The 15233-nt window shown below is 40.0% G+C and overlaps 1 protein-coding gene across 2 annotated transcripts in view; it reads right to left on the bottom strand.

The window, feature by feature from the left end:
- Positions 1 to 144: 144 nt before the first annotated feature.
- ACSBG1 (acyl-CoA synthetase bubblegum family member 1) overlaps positions 145 to 15233 on the bottom strand; it is a 40013-nt gene continuing 24924 nt past the window's right edge. The window contains exons 6-15 of one of the 2 annotated variants that reach the window (XM_063412447.1): positions 14914 to 15034; positions 13079 to 13159; positions 10512 to 10661; positions 7931 to 8107; positions 7264 to 7445; positions 6425 to 6655; positions 5661 to 5878; positions 3763 to 3902; positions 2176 to 2422; positions 145 to 1160 (exon numbers count right to left, since the gene is read on the bottom strand). In XM_063412447.1, coding sequence (XP_063268517.1) covers positions 1084 to 1160; positions 2176 to 2422; positions 3763 to 3902; positions 5661 to 5878; positions 6425 to 6655; positions 7264 to 7445; positions 7931 to 8107; positions 10512 to 10661; positions 13079 to 13159; positions 14914 to 15034 — 1624 coding nt within the window. In that variant the 3' untranslated portion in view covers positions 145 to 1083. Of the gene's footprint in view, positions 1161 to 2175; positions 2423 to 3762; positions 3903 to 5660; positions 5879 to 6424; positions 6659 to 7263; positions 7446 to 7930; positions 8108 to 10511; positions 10662 to 13078; positions 13160 to 14913; positions 15035 to 15233 lie in introns of both variants that reach the window. The other variant, XM_063412446.1, reaches the window with a different exon arrangement.

Genomic DNA, 15233 nt, shown 5'->3' on the forward strand with positions numbered 1-15233 from the left:
CTTTGTTTTGTTCTTATAATCCTAGGCTGCTGCTTTGTCTTATGTATTGAGCTGGTTAGTTCAACTTGCAACAAATCTTTGGTCTGTAAGACATGGGGGACTGGTAATGGAACTTTTATGGAAAGCTTTTCCTGTTCTGCATAATTTTTTTGTCTCAGTAACGGGCTGTGGCCTACCTGCCTGTGTGAGCTACTAGAGCTGTCTGCCAGAGATCACTTAGAGCACACCCTTTCAACAACTTGGTGCCAAGCATTTGCTTCTCATAATATGAATTATTTTGCGTATGGGTAAGAAGAAATGCAGCCCACATTTGTCAGAATTAGTGCAATGTGAATACTGAATATGCAGATACACACTTACAAACACTGCCTAAAGAAAAGCACTGTAAGCTTCTGTAACAGCATTTCCACGTGAGAGCTCCTGTGGTCTTTCAGTCTTAGGGAGCCATTCCCCTGCTTTTTCTGACCACCTGTTTTTATGAGAAATAGTTATGCTTCTTCCAACATGGACTTAAGAAATGAACTGCTGTGTTCACAGAAGTCTGAATTTTAGGCATTACAGAAATAGGAATGTCTTCAAGTTCTGAAATGTGTTAGTGAACAAGAAATTTTTCTCTAGGAGAGGAAAAAATCCCAGCCCTCTTGTTTTGTTGTTTTTTTTAAATATCACTGGAGTGGTATGCCAGTTTCATTAAGCAGTACTGCTATCTAGCAAAATATATCATGAGCTACAGGAAATCCTGTAGAACAAAAGGAAAAAAGAAAAATGGAAGACTGTATAAAAAACAGTTTATGTTTCAATCTAGAGAAATTAATTATATCTGCTTTATACAACACAGAAAGATGTTTTAGTCATTTAGGTCATAAAGTAAAAGCAGTATTAGAGAATGGACACACTACATGCTTCTGTAAGAAGAGGCCAAATGATCAGGTGAGTATCAGGAACAACTAAATTGACAGCAGCTTTCTAGTGGTTTGGTTCAGTAGGCTACAAACTCAAAGCATAAATTTTTGTTAATGCTATTGATGAGAAAATACTTTCTTTTGCTCACAGATCTTTCTTAGTGCTTGGAGGAAACACTTTTTATTCTTTATAGAAGGTGTCTACTTCATTTCGGTATTTCTCGAGCACAGCGAGCCGCTTCAGCTTCATTGTGGGACCTTAAAAGAGGGAGAATCAATTCCAAAAATAGGAACAAAAATTCCTACTCAGCTTGAGCTTTAGTGCCTAAGGTTTTTATTGAAGGGCATCTTGGGAAGAACATGCTCCCCTCTAAGCACAGATAAACGCTAAAAGTGAGGTTGCCTCCACATAAGCACGAGGACTTCAAAAGGAGCCGCAGATAAGAGGGTGGTAACTGGCTACTACTTTTTGCATACAAATATGTTTTTGAAAGCTTTTAAACAATTCCCAGTTTATTCAAAGTGCCTGGTAATGTGCTTGGGGCTCCATTATCAGGCTTTGACTATCTTGCAACTTAGGTTTGTTTTCTTTTAAAGAGAAATTTTTGATGCCTTAAGTTTTACTTTTATCTTTTCCAGATCAATACTGCTTAAACGTACAACTCTCAAACTCCATAGCCTGTCAGCTACTGTTCTCCCATCTTATTAAGACAAAACAATTTATCTCTAGGCATGAAACCAAAGGTGACCTTATTTTCACAGGCCCCAAAAAATGTAAACTATAGGGAAGTGGGCAGGGGCAAACTGGGGGAATGGGACTCCACTACCTGAAGCTGTAATTGGACAATTGGCCTCAGATATGCAAACAGTCCAAACTTATAGATGTCCAAAAAACACGTGACAGTCATCCTTCTTGGGTGTAGTCTCTGCAAGATCCTGCACTGCCCAAGGTGTAGCTTTATCTTTTAATTCTGTCTAGCCTCTGTCCTAGGTAACCATTCTAGGCATCACTTTCAGTATTAGTACTGGAAGTTATTAATACTTTAATGCACAAGGAATTAACCAAAACTGCTTAATTACCCAAAGCAACCTGAAGTTTAAGAGCTCTACTTGCAAACGAGCACAGACTCATAAATGTGTGCACAGCAAAAATTCCAATTTTTGTATTTCTTACCACATACTGCGTAACCGTTTTTCCTTTCCCTGTAGTGAATATTCTTAGATCAGCAGCCTCTTAGCTTTGTGTACCTCAAGATAAATCAGTAAGTCTTACCTAGTTCTCCCCCAGAAATGGAAAAATCCCTTGGCAGGACGATCCATTTCTGAATGCAATGAACCCTGTTGGTAGCAGTGCAGTTGACTCTGTTGATGCCCTCCTGGATGGCCCCGTAGACAGCCTGGTCTCTCGTAGCTACAATCTCAGACACTTTGGTGGCTTTACTACCCCTCCTCTGGCAGAAGTCTCTGGCTTGCTCTGTTAAAATGTCAGTAGGATCCGATGTATCTGGGTCCAGCACACTCTAAAATATCAAATTAAGTGAATGATCAAACACTCTTAAAAGGCATTAACAGGTTCTCTGACCAGGCCCTTCTGCTTGGGAAGAAGGCTCAGGATAAACACAAAAACATTCTGTAAGCCTTAAAAGCAGAAACACCTACAGATCATAAAGAGCTTTTCTTTCCACTTGGCTACCAAATGCAAATATTTCCAGCTTATATGCAGATGTCATGAACAGACTTAAAACGTGTGAATGAATTAGGCCATAGAGTCCATCTCTGGCCTTGAATTTCATATTTTCCGTATTTTGCAACGACTCCATTGTTAGAGGGAAACATTTAGCTCATCAGTCAATGGAATTATTATGGTATAATGTAAACAGCTTGAGATGGAAGTGTTTCTAAACTTCTGAAATCAGCATTTCTGCTGTACCTGAATGTGGCACGTGGGGTTGTAATTGTAGAAGTTGCTAAGGCCTATGCTCACCAGCAGGCCCTTGGGGCAGGCACAGCTGCAGCTGCATGGCTGAGGTGGGCTGGGGCTGAGGGGCAGTTCTGAGGAGGAACGTGCGGCAGCGAATGAGCGGGAAGCGGCTGGGGATGAGACGCGTGGACAGCGCCTGCGGCTGAGGCAGCTGTGGGAGCCCTTCTCCTGTTAAGCCTTGGTTATGTCCAGTTGAGATTAAAGGTACAAAAGGGGAGTGATTTCTACAATAAAGGGATCTCCTTCGGATGCATCAGGGGGTCTGTGACTCTTTGTTCCCCATTGCTACACCTGAAGATAGGGAGTCATAGAGGTAAACAACTTGAAAACACTGAAGTAGCATTCACTAGGTATGTCCACAGAACTGAAGTGCAAATGTTTTAGGAATACTGTGATTTCTCAATTGAAGCTTATACCACAGCAAGGCTGTTAATTATTTTGTTCCACATCAAAATTCATCACTCTTGTGTTATAAAAATAACAAATTGTAGAGAAATGTTTCTGTTGGAAAGTTTCCGGGTTTTCCCATAACAGAAACATTTGTTGGTTTTGATCACCTGTAAAGTTAAAAGCTATTGTGTTCTGTTACAGTGACTTCTCAGTCTTCCAGCATTTCTTACATAAAAATTGGCATTACAATAGAAAATAGCTCTTACTGTATATGAAGGTGTAGCAGCAGTAAATATGTGAATGTTTAGCAGATCAGGTAACCCTAAATTTAGACCCAGCAGGATTTGTCTGTAGTTGCTACATGTTTTTTCCTCCTGCTAACATCTTCCTATCTAGTCCTAGGTCTTTTTACAAATGGTTCAAAATTATTATTCTTTTGTTAGGTGCAGGTGTATAACTTCACTGAAGGAAATATTAAAACTGGTTTACCTTCAGGGTCAGAAACATTGACAAAAACTTCTTTTTATCTCCAATCACCATAGCATTACTAACAATTGGGAGTTCTTTTTTAACAGCATCTTCGATTGGAATTGGAGGCACATTTTCACCTCCAGCTGTAATAATTAAATCTAGGCAAAAAAAAGAAAGGCTATTAGTTGAATTCAAATAAATTCCAAAGATCAGGTTAATGTCTGGCTTAACCTGGTTTTCTTATTCTAACATAAAAAATAAGAGATTTCTTTCCAAGATAATATTTTCCAGATATCACAAATCCTATTAATGATCTTCAAAACAAAAATGCTACTGTTTTTCAAACATGTGCTCAAGTTCTTAGATCTCCCTCAGTATATTTGCTCCAGATATTTTTTACATAATCCAATAGCAGCTTATTCTCAAGGGACTGTTACATAACTGGAATTTTTCAGTGAGAGATCATCTCTTCCAAATTAGCATAGGATTCACCCTCAATTCTACTGTTGCTATCTCACCAAAAAGCACGTTCATTGTTAACATCATGATTAAAAACAATTCCTAAATCCACCAAGAGAGGTCAGACAAAAATAAGTTACTACTGGAGGAAGGCTTGATAAAACCAACATTTGTTCTGAAGTGTAATACATATATTCAATGAAATTATTACAAACTTGAGTATTCTGTAAGTAAATTCCAATTCTTTGCTTTTGTTATATTGGTGACTTCTCATTGTTCTCAAATAATTGTCTTTGCAGCAGTTCAAAACATGCTTCAACAGCTAATACAGACACACTTTTTTAGGTCTATCTTTTCCTTTCATTCCACCCTCCTTTTGCAATAGTCCTGTCTTTGTCTCAGATCCTCAACCAATCTCTCTGGCCCTTTGTTTTTCATTGTCCTTATTTGGACTTGAATTTTAAACTTCAGTGGACATATGATTATTTTATCCCAGATGGTCTACCTATCCTATAATTCAGAGTTACTGCTATTAGTTCAGCAATCAATATAGATATAAGAGAAACACAAATATTATGAATTGAGACAAGGGGTTGTTACTGTTGTGCCAAAAGAAAATGAATCAGACAAGAAAAGTTAAAATCAAGACAGCTGCATTTGGTGCAGGCTATTAATAGTCCCAGCTTCAGGCCTGATTCCTAGCAGGACATGATGCCACCTGTGACAAATTCACTCATCTGTGTTATCTCCCTAGTGATGCATTTTATGTTCTAAGATGATTACTCAATTTTTAAATCCTCCTCAGTTACATCTTGCCTGTGACCAATCCCACTGTCTGAATACATGTCATGAAGAAAGCCTCCAAGTCAGCAAGTGAGCAGTCTCAGTCTCATGAGCCTTCAGCCAGTGTCCTGTAATAACATTTAAGTGCATTGCTTCAGCTGTAGCTTCCCCTTCTGCTCTCGAGTTTCTGGTCGCTGCAAACCCTTCAGCTGAGGCACCAGAGGACCTCTGACCTACAGCAACAACTTCTATGTAACTAACAGAGGGTGCCTCTCCTGCCTGCCTGAATATTCTAACATGCAATTAAGACACTTTGGCAAGATTCAAAGGGGGACTGGACAGCTTAATGATATCATTCAAATCAAACAAGACACATTAAACCTGTGTTAGTAGTTTGTATTGCTAATTGTACTTAATACTGAGTAAAGGTCTGGGAGATGAAGAGCCTCGTTGTAGGAACTGCATCATCTCCACCTACTACAGACTAGAGGGAAACCTTCCCTGAACACAGAGCACACTGTGGTTTTCTCATAGGAAAGTTTATTTTACCTGTCTGTTAGGGCAATGCTGCCAGCATTAGAGGAAAGACACTTCATTAGATGGACCACATCTGAGAGATGACTGAATAGTGCTGAGTATTTACCATGAACAGAGAGCAAGATTTTGCCTATTACCTTTAATTCTTCCAGTGACATAGAGAAAGCCATCCTTGTCTAGCTTTCCTAAATCTCCAGAATGCAGCCACCCCTCCTCATCAAAGGCTTCCTTTGTTCTGTCTTCCATATTTAAATAACCCATGAAAACAGTCCTTCCCCAGAAACAGATTTCTCCATTGCCTTCTGTATCTTTGTCCACCAGTTTCACTCTGCATCCAGGTGCTGGTTTACCACAGCTACCAGAGAAGAGCAGAAAAACTCCACAAGGATCACAGAAATATCAAACATAAAACTGATGAGCTGGCCAATGTGCCAAATCCCTGAAACTGTCAAAGTACCCATGACTGCAAATATCCCCGTGCTGTAACTGTCCGACAGCCATGGAATACTCCTTCACTGGAGCAGATTTGTCAGCGTGTCTGAGCACTTTCTGGCAGTCTGTCTTGGCCTGTGCTTGCTGGTTCCCCCCACCCCGTATCTTCAGGCATAACACCATTTTTGGTTTTGAGGTCTTGCATTCCTCCCCTGGGCCAGGGCTAGAGTATCCTGTGTTTGGCTATGATGCTGTAGCTCAGTTTAAGTGCTCCTGGCACAGTGCTATGGAGTCAATGCGTTCAAATTTTGATCTGGAAATTATTCTGACTCCCAAAGTCACAAAAGAGTGGCAATGCACTCAAGGAAAATAAAATAAGCTGTAATATCTTTGCTGACCTTAGTAAATAATCTTTTCATAGATAAAATGTAACAGATCGTATTAAAAATAGTAATAAAAGTAAAATTACCTGTGCTGCCTGTAAATGTAAGGCCCAGACAGGCAATGAGGGCCTGTGGTCTCACTCATCCCATAGGCCTCATACAGGGTGATGTTCAGACTCAAGAAGAAATACAGTGTTTCTGTATTGAGAGGAGCAGCACCACAAAAGTGCTTCTCACAGGAAGAAAGCCCCAGTGAACTGCGGATTTTTGCGAGCACTAAGTAGTCTGCTAATCTTGTCCAGAGCTGCTTTAGATCACTGCTGAGTACAAAATACACAAGTCAGAGCAACCTAGGAAGTTTTCAAAACAAAATCAGGCACAGATTTTTCTTGGAGATGTATTTGTCATTTGGTTTTGGGTGTTGACAGAAGTTAGAACATAAGTAAGGTGACACATCCATCTTTCTTTCATTTATTCAGTGTCTTTCATTTCTCCACCTTTCCTACCTCCAATTCTTGAGGTATCTGAGTTCAACAAATACATAAAGAATCTTTAAAAGCATGTGGTATACAACACACCTCTTGTATTGCTGATTTTTTATCAGTTAGATGTGTCTCTGAGAACCTACACCACTGAAATCTGAAACTTACAGGATCTATCTGAGAAGCTGAATAACAAGACGATCAGAGGAATATCATGGAATGATCTTCTGGAATACCATTCTGCGTAAGAAATTTCACACTTTAATGTGAAATAATTGACATCAATAATTGATAATTACACCCTCCCTCTTGCACTATATTTGCTGTGTTGCCAAATCAAATTTTACCCACTTACACAAAGAGTCTTACTGAGGTTTCATGGTTTACTACAAGCAAATTGCTACTTCCAGGTTGCTGGAAATCTCACTCATTGTACTCCATACCTGTTTGAGCTGTTCAGGTTCCTCTCTAAGCTAAGTGACATAGCCCAGGACAGCATTTTCTTCTTCATAAATCCTGCCTGAGCAGAAGCATCCTTTAACTTCTCCATAATTTTCTCCCAAACTCGGGGAACTCCCATGTGAGATGTTGGCTGCACTTCTTTTAGTGTGTTGATCAAACTGCCCTGTTATAATAATCAAATAATTTCAACAAAAGGCACACAGCAGAGATAAAGAGGTTTGGTGAAGTAAAACCTGAATGTTTAGTGCTGTAGAACATCACTAAATATGTAGGACATAAAGAAGGGCTGCTCAGCCCACTTCAGTCACCCACATGCACTAATACGTGTCAGGTCTGACATGACAGGGGAGGTACATACACAAGGAGGAAAAACAAACACGGTTTAGTTCCTCCTGTCTCCCTTTTCCCCAAAAACTGCTTATACTTCTTTCACCTAAAAAGAACCTTATGGATTGGGATTATATATTTTAATTAGAATCTAGAGCACTGGATCACAAATAAAATGAGCTTTATTCTTCTATAACTCTTGCAAAAATGGACTCTCAATCTTCATCCTCTAAAACTTTTCAAATATCATATTCTCTTCTTGGGATGTTCTCTAAGAGAAAGAAGTGCAAACTTAATTAGATGTAATGCAAGACAAGGTACCTTTAGAGCATCTGGCTCAGCAAAGTAAACTTGCTCTCCCCATTTGATTCCAGTCCACAGGTCATAGATCTGTGCAGCTATGTGGCTGAGTGGGAGATAACTGACTATAGACTCCTGTTGGACCTCTGCAGGTTGCATATCTCCTGCTCTGCTGCAATGGGCTGATGTCCAAGTTATCTGTTTAAATAAATAATAAAACACATTAGCTATGGTGGGGATTTTGGTTGGGTTTTTTTCCTTTTTTCCTCTTAAAAAAAGCTAAGGATCCTCTTGTTATGCTAACAAAACTGCAAAAAATCTGTGCTCACAGAGAGACATTGCAATATTGACCACACACCAGACTGTCAGTAAGCTGGAGACACTCTGCCAAAAGCCAGATGACCTTTGCAGCAATACAGAAGAGCAGATAACGTAAATAAATACATCATTTGTGCTGCCTGCCTGGGCAGTGAACACTAGCAACTCCCCATGCCCTAGTGACACACTGAGCCAGGCAGTTATGGGCTCGATGGATGAGAAACAAATTGATCTGTCCTTTCCTTTGCAGCTCTCCAGCTCTGCAGGCTTTCTATTAAACTGGCACCTTCCACCAGTGCTGTATCTGCAAGTTAAAAAAAGAACAATAAATACTAGGTGATCAGTGAGCTCAAAGCACAATTCAGTATCAGCCACAAGCTCATTGCCTGCTACTGCTCATCCCCTGGCTAAGCACTCAAGAGGAAGACAGCAGCTGTGCTCTGCTCCTCCAGAAGCCTCTGGGATATTCACTGCTGTGGTTCGCAAGTGACACATGCACACGCACCCCTCTCATGAGAGGTAGCACATACATTAATAATCTTGAAGTTGTGTTGCTTGACTTCTTAGTGAACATGGATGATGTTTCCCCCTCCTTCTTCCCACTTTATCTCAGAAGATGCAGTTCAAGGATGCTAAATATGCATATCTTCATAATCAGAATACAGCGTATGGAAGACCCATAAATATACGTGATGGTGTGATAGACAGTGGAGAAGATACTTGTGCACAAAAATTAAAACCAAAACAAACAACACCCCCCAAAAACCCCCAACCAAACCAGAAAACCCCAAGCAACAAAAAGAAACAGCTTTTTCTCAGAGGAGTCAGTAATCTAAACTGGGTAGTGCAGGATACAGGAATGAGAGCATTCAAGATGGCAGAGTACTGGCACAAATCACATGTATTCCTGTTATAACAGCACATTCCTGCCAGCTCCTTTGTAATAAATGAGAAGGTACAAATGTAGGCTTCGCCTAAGGAAAAGGAGATTCTCAAGTGAGGGTTTTAAGAAGCAGAGTGCTGCCAGGCCAGGCCATCCAAATTTAGACGGCAGCAATGGGCAAGCGGCTACGGGAAACTCAAACAGTAGAAAGAACAGGATGTCTTTTAGATGTGTCTGTATTCATTGCTTTTACTCCAAGCCTCACACAGGCACACTTACAGAGATCTGCGAGGGTCATGCACGGCTGATTCAGCACTGGTTTTGCACATGAGCAGTGGCAAACATCTTTGACTAAAGAAGGCAGCAGCAGAGCTACAGGCATGGCATGCTTTCCACCGTTTGTCAACATAAAAATAGCCTGTTTGTGATCAGCAGCCAAGAATAGTTTGGCAGCTGGCATGGAAATGACACCAGACTCCTTTGAGATAGAAGAGCATAAATTTGCAACATCAAATCAGTCTTTTTGTCTCCCAAGTTCATTCTGTTCTGCTTCCATGTACTACTGCACTTATTCCCTAATTCAGTAATTTGGGTGAATTGCTGTTTTCACATTGTGCAAGACTACAGTAATTTCAGCTTTAAGGGCCTTTAAGGCCTCAACTTAGGCCATCCCTTTTCACAGATTCTCTGTCTATTCAAAAAGGCTCCCTACCACCTTCCACTCCTGCTGAGCCACCAACCATGTATCTTTCCAAGCAGACCTCTGTGGAAAGTCCTTTTAGCAAACAACTTTGCTTTTGTCTGTAACTGGAAATTTTCTGTTTGCAACAATGCAGATAGGGCTACTGTCAGCACCAGCACTGAGCACTGGAGCTGCATTATCCTCTAGTGACAGACACAGAAACCTACACACAAATCCAGGAACAAAACCCATCAAAGTAAAAAACCCACACATCCACTCCCAATTTTAGTAAAATCTGCAAAAGCGGTCCATCAGGTCGTTTTAATAGTAGCTGGCTGATATATATATATAATTTGTTCATTTCACAGTGACCTATGACATCACTTGAGAGACTTTATGGCAATCTGTGAATTATATTTATGAATTCATACATCGGATCTCTCAAGAAATACAGTGAATAAAAATTGCGTATTCATAAAGAACTGTTCAACTTTCTGAACAGTTTTGAACAGTGCTGTTTGGAGTTTCATTCTTTAGCTTACTTGTACTTTACCAGAAATAGCTGACTGCACTTTGGACATTGCTTTGCAGTACACTATCCGTGCTGTAAAAGCAAAAGCATTTCAGGGCTCTAGGATGTACCAGTCATTTCAAACCAAGGAATAAATATCCTCACACTTTGCTGTTTCTCTGCTACAGGAAGAGCCTAAAGTACCTACGTTGTCATGACTCAGCATGGCTCCTTTTGGCTTCCCAGTTGTTCCAGAGGTGTATATCAGAACACAGCACTGATTTGGCTTTTGGGAGTTAATAATGTCATCCAGAGTACTGTCAGAGATGTCACCTCCCAGCTCCAGAAACTCTTCCATCTAAAACATGGAACAGAAAATACAGGACACCAAATGGCTTTTTACAAATTGACACATTACTGCACCTTTCCTGCCTCAAAAATGTTAGGACATTTCAGTGCCTTGTTCTAAACATGTGTCCAAGGCAAGTTTCCCCAGACCCTAGCTATGGAAGAAATATGGTGAATCTATCTTAGAGCTTAATGCATGAATTGCAAACAGACTATCTAAAATTGTGCTGCCATGAGTCTTTTCAATGTCTAAGAAGGAATAGTAATACTGTTCCTCCACCGTGGATACCATGGAAAAGTCTCGGAGGCTAAAACTCTGTTACACTCTCACACTCTAAGAATGGTTTTGAGCATTATTTAAAGGAATCTGGATGCATCATTTTTAAGAGTACACTTGTGAGAGCTCATCTATAATTCATTGTACACTATATAAATATAACTATAAAGCAATTGAATGGAAGCTTCTTTGCAAAAGCATCATTATCTAGATGTGTGACTGTTTGCCCAAATTATGTGCTCTCTTATAGGAAACAGCATATGATGCTGGTAACAACTTCCATTCTAATTTAGCTCATTCTAGAGTGAGACAAAACTTTTATGACATTGGGCTTTTGTGTCACACAAATTGGCCTAGAAGAATCCTGAACCTGCTCCTCTGTATTATATGGGTTGCTCCTCAATACTTCAGTTGCACACCCCCAATGTGCTATTGAGTGTAACATTGATTGCAATGCTCATTGGAAACCAGAGTATCACAGTACTTTTTAAGAAAATTGATAACCAAACTGTCAGTTTCCCATTGTAATCAGGTGGTTCATTCTGCGCCACAGAAGTGTGTTACTTAAATGCAAGGTGCAGTACCTTCATTTTTCAGTGATTTCTTGGAGCTATATCTAAGACCAAAAAGCAATTATGGGGATTATAAGAAAAATAGAGGTAAAAAAGAAGAGCCTCTGCTTGAAGGTAGTTAATTTTTTTTCAGACCTCTGGTATTGCCACAGGGCTACTAAGATTACAATAGTCAACCTCTGTGGCACCTTAACCTCCTTTTCTTGGGTGGCAAGGCTGTTCTAGGATAATTCATCAGTTTTATACTTTCTTCCAACAAACCACATCTCTGCAAAGAGAGGCACTGCACAGCTCTGCAGCAAGTCAAGGATTTGTCACATTCCATCCCTTCCCACAGAATGTGGCTGCATCAATTTCACAAGCTCCTGGAAAGCCTGGTGGTGTGAAGGATGTAATTGTTTGTGTGCCATTAAGCAGTTGCTCCTGCTTTCCTGACCTTTACTGCATTCTCACAGTTGAATACACTGATCACTGAGAATCTGTTGCCCAGGCTTTGTTTACTGAACAGCACCTACAACAGATGGTGTTGGCATTCCAGCAAGTGTGGAAGGTACAGAAACAGTCACACCACACTCCTGACTCTGCATTTGCCTTCTGGAAACATGCACTGCTCAGCCAGCTCTGCCCCTGTCGCTGCTCATCACGCAGCACAAATCCCTTTCCTCCAACGCCCCGTGGGCTGGAGGTTTGATCTGCATCACACCTCAGCATCGTGCCTTTGGTGATCTGAGCTCTAATTTTTCCTCTAGATGACATAAACTATGGCAACTGTCAGACACTCAGCTACCCTGCTCCTCTGAGAAAATGTCCAACATGACACCTGAACACTGAACCAGTGTTTAAAAATACAGCAATTCTCACACATTTAGATTTCAGTAAGCGCAAGTTGTTCAAGAATTAAATGCTAACACCTAATCTTTTTAAATAGTAAGATCATCATTGTATTAATATTTTTATCGTACAAGATGTAAGGAATGCTCTATACCAATGTGTACAGTATTGGAACAGTAACAGTTTATTATTAAGTTATATGCAAGACGAAAAAGCACAGAAGACTTTTTAAAATCAGATTATCAAAACTGCAAGTATTTAAAAATATTTCTCTGCTGTTCACTGTTCATTAGCTTTTTATACACTCAATACATCATATTGCTCTTCAGTATATTTTTCTGTAGTTGATGATCTGTAGTCCAGTTAAAATACTGGATTTTAAAAAAAATTACCAAATTCACAGGCACCAGGGAGCAACTTTTATTTTTAACCATTTGAGAGTACACATTTCCACCTAAAACCTACAGGTGTTTTAATAACCCAGTGAAGTTAAAGATCAGGAAGACATGAGACAGACAGTAAAGCAAGGTATTTCTTTTCTTAAATGTGAAATATCAAATGTAAATTAAACAGAAAAAGCTGATAAACTTTTTGAATGTGTTTGTTGGAACACAGCAGTGCATTCTAAATGGTAGATAATCACAGCAGAAATTTATTAAATAAATAATACCCCATGTACTAACTGGTAATACACAGGTATAACCTCACAAATTATTTGGTTATGCCTCTGTTCTAGTATTCACTCACCGTATACAAATTTGGATGTCTCTCTGCAATGGAGTCCTTATATACCACCACAGCCTTCAAGTGTGGCAAGCGATTCCAGATCTGTTGCATTTTTTAAAGCAAAGTTATTATTTATTATTCATGTCTTGTGTGGGCTTTTATCCACTCTAATGCCACCAAAATTGTAATGGCTTGACAGGCACAAACCCCTCCCATTTCCCTCCACCTCCAAATATTCTCCCCTAAACTCATCTCCAACTAGCTGAACTAGAGGTGGGTTGAGGAGGAGGGAACTACACAGTCTACATAGACTGCACAGTCTGCTCCAGGAAATCTGGTTTCAGCCAAAAGGTTTAATAAATGAAAAATACACTGGAAATGGCTCCTCAGCATCCTTTCTCATAATGTACAAAAGGGCACATAAAGGAACAGTGAAGGTCAAGCTAGAAGCTGACCCTCGCCTGTAACCAATAGAGACAAAGTCCCTCAGCAAAAACTGATGTTCAAGTGCTAAAAAAAGTTCTACTTCCTTAAGGAAAAAAGCAACAGATGCTGTATGCACATTGTAAAGATAAATAAAATATAAAGCTGCAGGCTTACAGGAAGAGAGCAAGGGGTTGTGTGCTTTGTGTGGCCTGCAGGAAGCACTGATTTCACTGAATTCTTTGGGACCCCACGCCTCACAGATGTCTTTCAATTAATCACACTTCAAACTGAATTTTGCCAATACAAAAGCAGTGGCTTGATAGTAGCCAGTATGTACATATTTTAGAAGGATAGCAATTGAGATGTCATTATTTCAGTCTTGGGTTCCAGAAAAAAGTTTCAAAAAAACCCTCTGCTGGATAAAGCAGTGCTGACCGGAGTTCTCTTATTCTACATAATGCATATGAACCTAACTCCTCACGTTGTTCCATTTGGATTCTTCTCTCTATGTTCACAACAGCATAGCCTGGTATTGTGTCAATGACATTCCAAGAAGGCTTGTGTGACTGTCTGTTTTTATAGAATACTTACAAAAACTCTCTTCCTTCATATTGCATATAAAACACAACTACAAAATATGAAGTAATTAATGAACAACTTATATGAAATACATTTGAATAAAACCACTGCATATTTTCCCTCTTGCAGGTTTTGGCAGAAAGCTCCATCATGGAGGGCCCTCGTGCTTCAGCAAATGGTGCCATTTGAGTCTGAGCCCACAGGCCTGCCTCAGTGTCAGACAGACAGACAGCCCAAGAGCTGCCTGTGCTCCCCTCCCAAGTCTCCCAGCCATCACATTGGTCTTTCCAGCTGGCACTGTTGAGAGGAGCAGGCCCAGCTGCCCAAGTCAAAATGGAGTCTGTTCACTTAGGGAGGCTCCTGCGTCTCACTAAGGTCTGTCTCATGTTAATCATGATGCTACCAAGGAGCAGTAAACTCAAGAGCCTTAATGGCTGATACTACAAGCAGGAAAAGATACCTTGGAAAGAGGAAATTCCAAATACTGACATCCTTAATATTTAAATAGCAGACCTTTACAAACCTGCATCAGCATAATCTCTTCCATTCAAGTGGACTGTGCTTTTCCAAACAGAATCAGGTGGTGACAGTAAAAACATGGGATAAAAATGTGGGTTTTTTCAGGTAAGCCTGCAGTGAACCATCCAATGAGCTCTGTGCTGGAGCCATACACACTGCAGAGGGTCAGTGCCACCCAAGAGCTCTAACACCAGATACCAGATTTCTGAGTAACAACACACTTCACAAAGAAAGGTTTCAGGATACAGAGAGTGTCTATGGTATTTGGGACTAATACAGCAACAAGGAATGAAAAATTGTGGCTTTTCAGTAATCATTCAGCCAGCTTGTACCTGCATTATCTTGTCCAGCTGTTTCTGATTTTCCACAACCATGATATCAGTCTTGCTGTCATGAGCAATGTAGTGACAGGCCTCTGGAGAATTGGTTGTATATATTCCTGTGACAATTCCTCTGCATCAAAAAATTTATATATATAAGAACATACATTTACATGCATATACATACATATACATGCATGTAGTATCAAAAGAGAATAATAACCAAAGATCAGAAGAAACCTGAAGGGGTATGAAGATGTGGAAGCAAGCAGCAGGACAGCTCTAATGTTTGTTTCACATATTCAGATATACATGAATCTCTGATTTATGCA

This window comes from Prinia subflava, chromosome 15 (assembly GCF_021018805.1).
Source record: "Prinia subflava isolate CZ2003 ecotype Zambia chromosome 15, Cam_Psub_1.2, whole genome shotgun sequence".
Taxonomy (NCBI): domain Eukaryota; kingdom Metazoa; phylum Chordata; class Aves; order Passeriformes; family Cisticolidae; genus Prinia; species Prinia subflava.